The sequence below is a fragment of the Pyrgilauda ruficollis genome, unplaced genomic scaffold (genome assembly GCF_017590135.1).
Source record: "Pyrgilauda ruficollis isolate IOZ18807 unplaced genomic scaffold, ASM1759013v1 scaffold1421, whole genome shotgun sequence".
NCBI lineage: Eukaryota > Metazoa > Chordata > Aves > Passeriformes > Passeridae > Pyrgilauda > Pyrgilauda ruficollis.
This window is the reverse complement of record NW_024512778.1, coordinates 1-2,247: the sequence shown is the minus strand read 5'-3', so window position 1 is coordinate 2,247 and position 2,247 is coordinate 1. Positions and strand designations below refer to the sequence as shown.

The window sequence follows — 2,247 nt, the reverse complement described above, 5'->3', positions numbered from 1 at the left end:
GCCCCAGGTGATCCAGGACTGATCCAGGACAGCCCCAACACTCCTGTGCCATCCTGGCGCGCTACGAGGCGCGCCACGGGCAGATCTGAGAGATTTGGGGAGTTTGGGATCCGCCTGGAGGGGTTTGGGATGGCTCCAGGTGATCCAGGATGGCCCCAGGTGATCCAGGACTGATCCAGGACAGCCCCAACACTCCTGTGCCATCCTGGCGCGCTACGAGGCGCGCCACGGGCAGATCTGAGCGATCCCGGGATCCTGGAGGGGTTTGGGATCTGCCTGGAGGGGTTTGGGGTGACCTCAGGTGATCCAGGATGGCCTCAGGTGATCCAGGACTGATCCAGGACAGCCCCAACACTCCTGTGCCATCCTGGCGCGCTACGACGCGCGCCACGGGCAGATCTGAGCGATCCTGGGATCCTGGAGGGGTTTGGGATCTGTCTGGAGGGGTTTGGGATGGCCCCAGGTGATCCAGGACTGATCCAGGACAGCTCCAGGTGATCCAGGATGGCCCCACGTGATCCAGGACTGATCCAGGTGATCCAGGAGTGCCCCAGGTGATCCAGGACAGCCACAGCGCTTCGATCCAGGATGGCCCCAGGTGATCCAGGACTGATCCAGGACAGCCCCAACACTCCTGTGCCATCCTGGCGCGCTACGAGGCGCGCCACGGGCAGATCTGAGCGATTTGGGGAGTTTGGGATCCACCTGGAGGGATTTGGGGTGACCTCAGGTGATCCAGGACTGATCCAGGTGATCCAGGATGGCCCCAGGTGATCCAGGACTGATCCAGGACAGCCCCAACACTCCTGTGCCATCCTGGCGCGCTACGAGGCGCGCCACGGGCAGATCTGAGCGATTTGGGGAGTTTGGGATCCACCTGGAGGGATTTGGGGTGACCTCAGGTGATCCAGGACAGCTCCAGGTGATCCAGGAGTGCCCCAGGTGATCCAGGACTGATCCAGGACAGCCCCAACACTCCTGTGCCATCCTGGCGCGCTACGAGGCGCGCCACGGGCAGATCTGAGAGATTTGGGGAGTTTGGGATCCGCCTGGAGGGGTTTGGGATGGCTCCAGGTGATCCAGGACTGATCCAGGTGATCCAGGAGTGCCCCAGTTGATCCAGGAGTGCCCCAGGTGATCCAGGATGGCCCCAGGTGATCCAGGACTGATCCAGGACAGCCCCAGCGCTCCTGTGCCATCCTGGCACGGCACGGGCAGATCTGAGCGATCCCGAGGGTCTGGGATCCGCCTGGAGGGGTTTGGGGTGGCCCCAGGTGATCCAGGAGTGCGTGGATGGATTTGGGGACAGTTGGGAGAGATCTGGGACAGCTCCAGGCGATCCAGGACAATCCGGGATCCCAGCCAGGATCCGGGACCGGGCACAGCACCGGGATTGCGAGCTGGATCCAGAACCCAGTGGGGAGATCCAGAACCAGGACCCAGAACCAGGATCCAGTGGGGAGATGCTGAACTGGGACCCAGTGAGGGGATCCAGAAGCGGGGTCCTGGATCAGGACCCAGTGAGAAGATCCAGAACTGGGACCTGGAACCAGAATCCAGTCAGAACCAGAACCAGAACCCAGTAACTGGATCCCAAACTGGGACCCAGTGGGCAGATCCAGAACCGGGATCCAGTGAGGAGATCCACGACTGGGACCCAGCACCAGAACCCAGTGGGGAGACGCTGAACTGGGACCCAGTGATGGGATCCAGAACCAGGATCCCGAACCAGAACCCAGTGGGGAGATCCAGCCCCGGGATCCAGCACCAGGACCCAGCAGGGAGAACCAGAACCAGGATCCAGAACCCAGTGGGTGGATCCAGAACCAGGACCCAGAACCAGGATCCAGTGAGGGGATCCAGAACCGGGATCCTGGATCAGGACCCAGTGAGAAGATCCAGCACTTGGATCCCCTGAGGAGATCCAGAACCAGGATTCGGAACCAGAACCCAGTGAGAAGATCCAGAGCCGGGATCCAGCGGGGAGATCCAGCACCGGGATCAGAACCAGGATCCAGAACTGGGGTCAGAACTGGTATCCAGAACCGGGATCCAGTGGGGAGATCCAGAACAGGATTGGGAACCAGAACCCAGTGATGGGATCCAGCACTGGGAACCAGAATCGGGATCTAGCTAGGAGATCCAGGATTGGGATCCAGAGCCGGGATCCAGCTAGGAGATCCAGGATTTGGATCCAGCACCGGGATCCAGTGAAGGGAACCAGAACCGGGATCCAGGATTGGGATC

General features: G+C 61.4%; 1 protein-coding gene across 2 annotated transcripts; it reads left to right on the top strand.

Annotated features, from left to right (window-relative positions):
* Positions 1–6: 6 nt before the first annotated feature.
* On the top strand, positions 7–2,231 carry LOC121349678. Of its 2 annotated transcripts, XR_005954578.1 has the most exons (3): positions 589–1,094; positions 1,144–1,154; positions 1,275–2,231. XR_005954578.1 is itself a non-coding variant. In XM_041460363.1 (2 exons), the coding sequence occupies exons 1-2, from the start codon at positions 150–152 to the stop codon at positions 1,916–1,918; spliced, it is 654 nt and encodes a 217-aa protein (XP_041316297.1). In that variant the 5' UTR covers positions 7–149; the 3' UTR covers positions 1,919–2,231. The 2 variants fall into 2 exon arrangements, 1 of the variants encoding a protein (XP_041316297.1); XM_041460363.1 differs by lacking the exons at positions 589–1,094; positions 1,144–1,154 and adding an exon at positions 7–159.
* Positions 2,232–2,247: the final 16 nt, after the last annotated feature.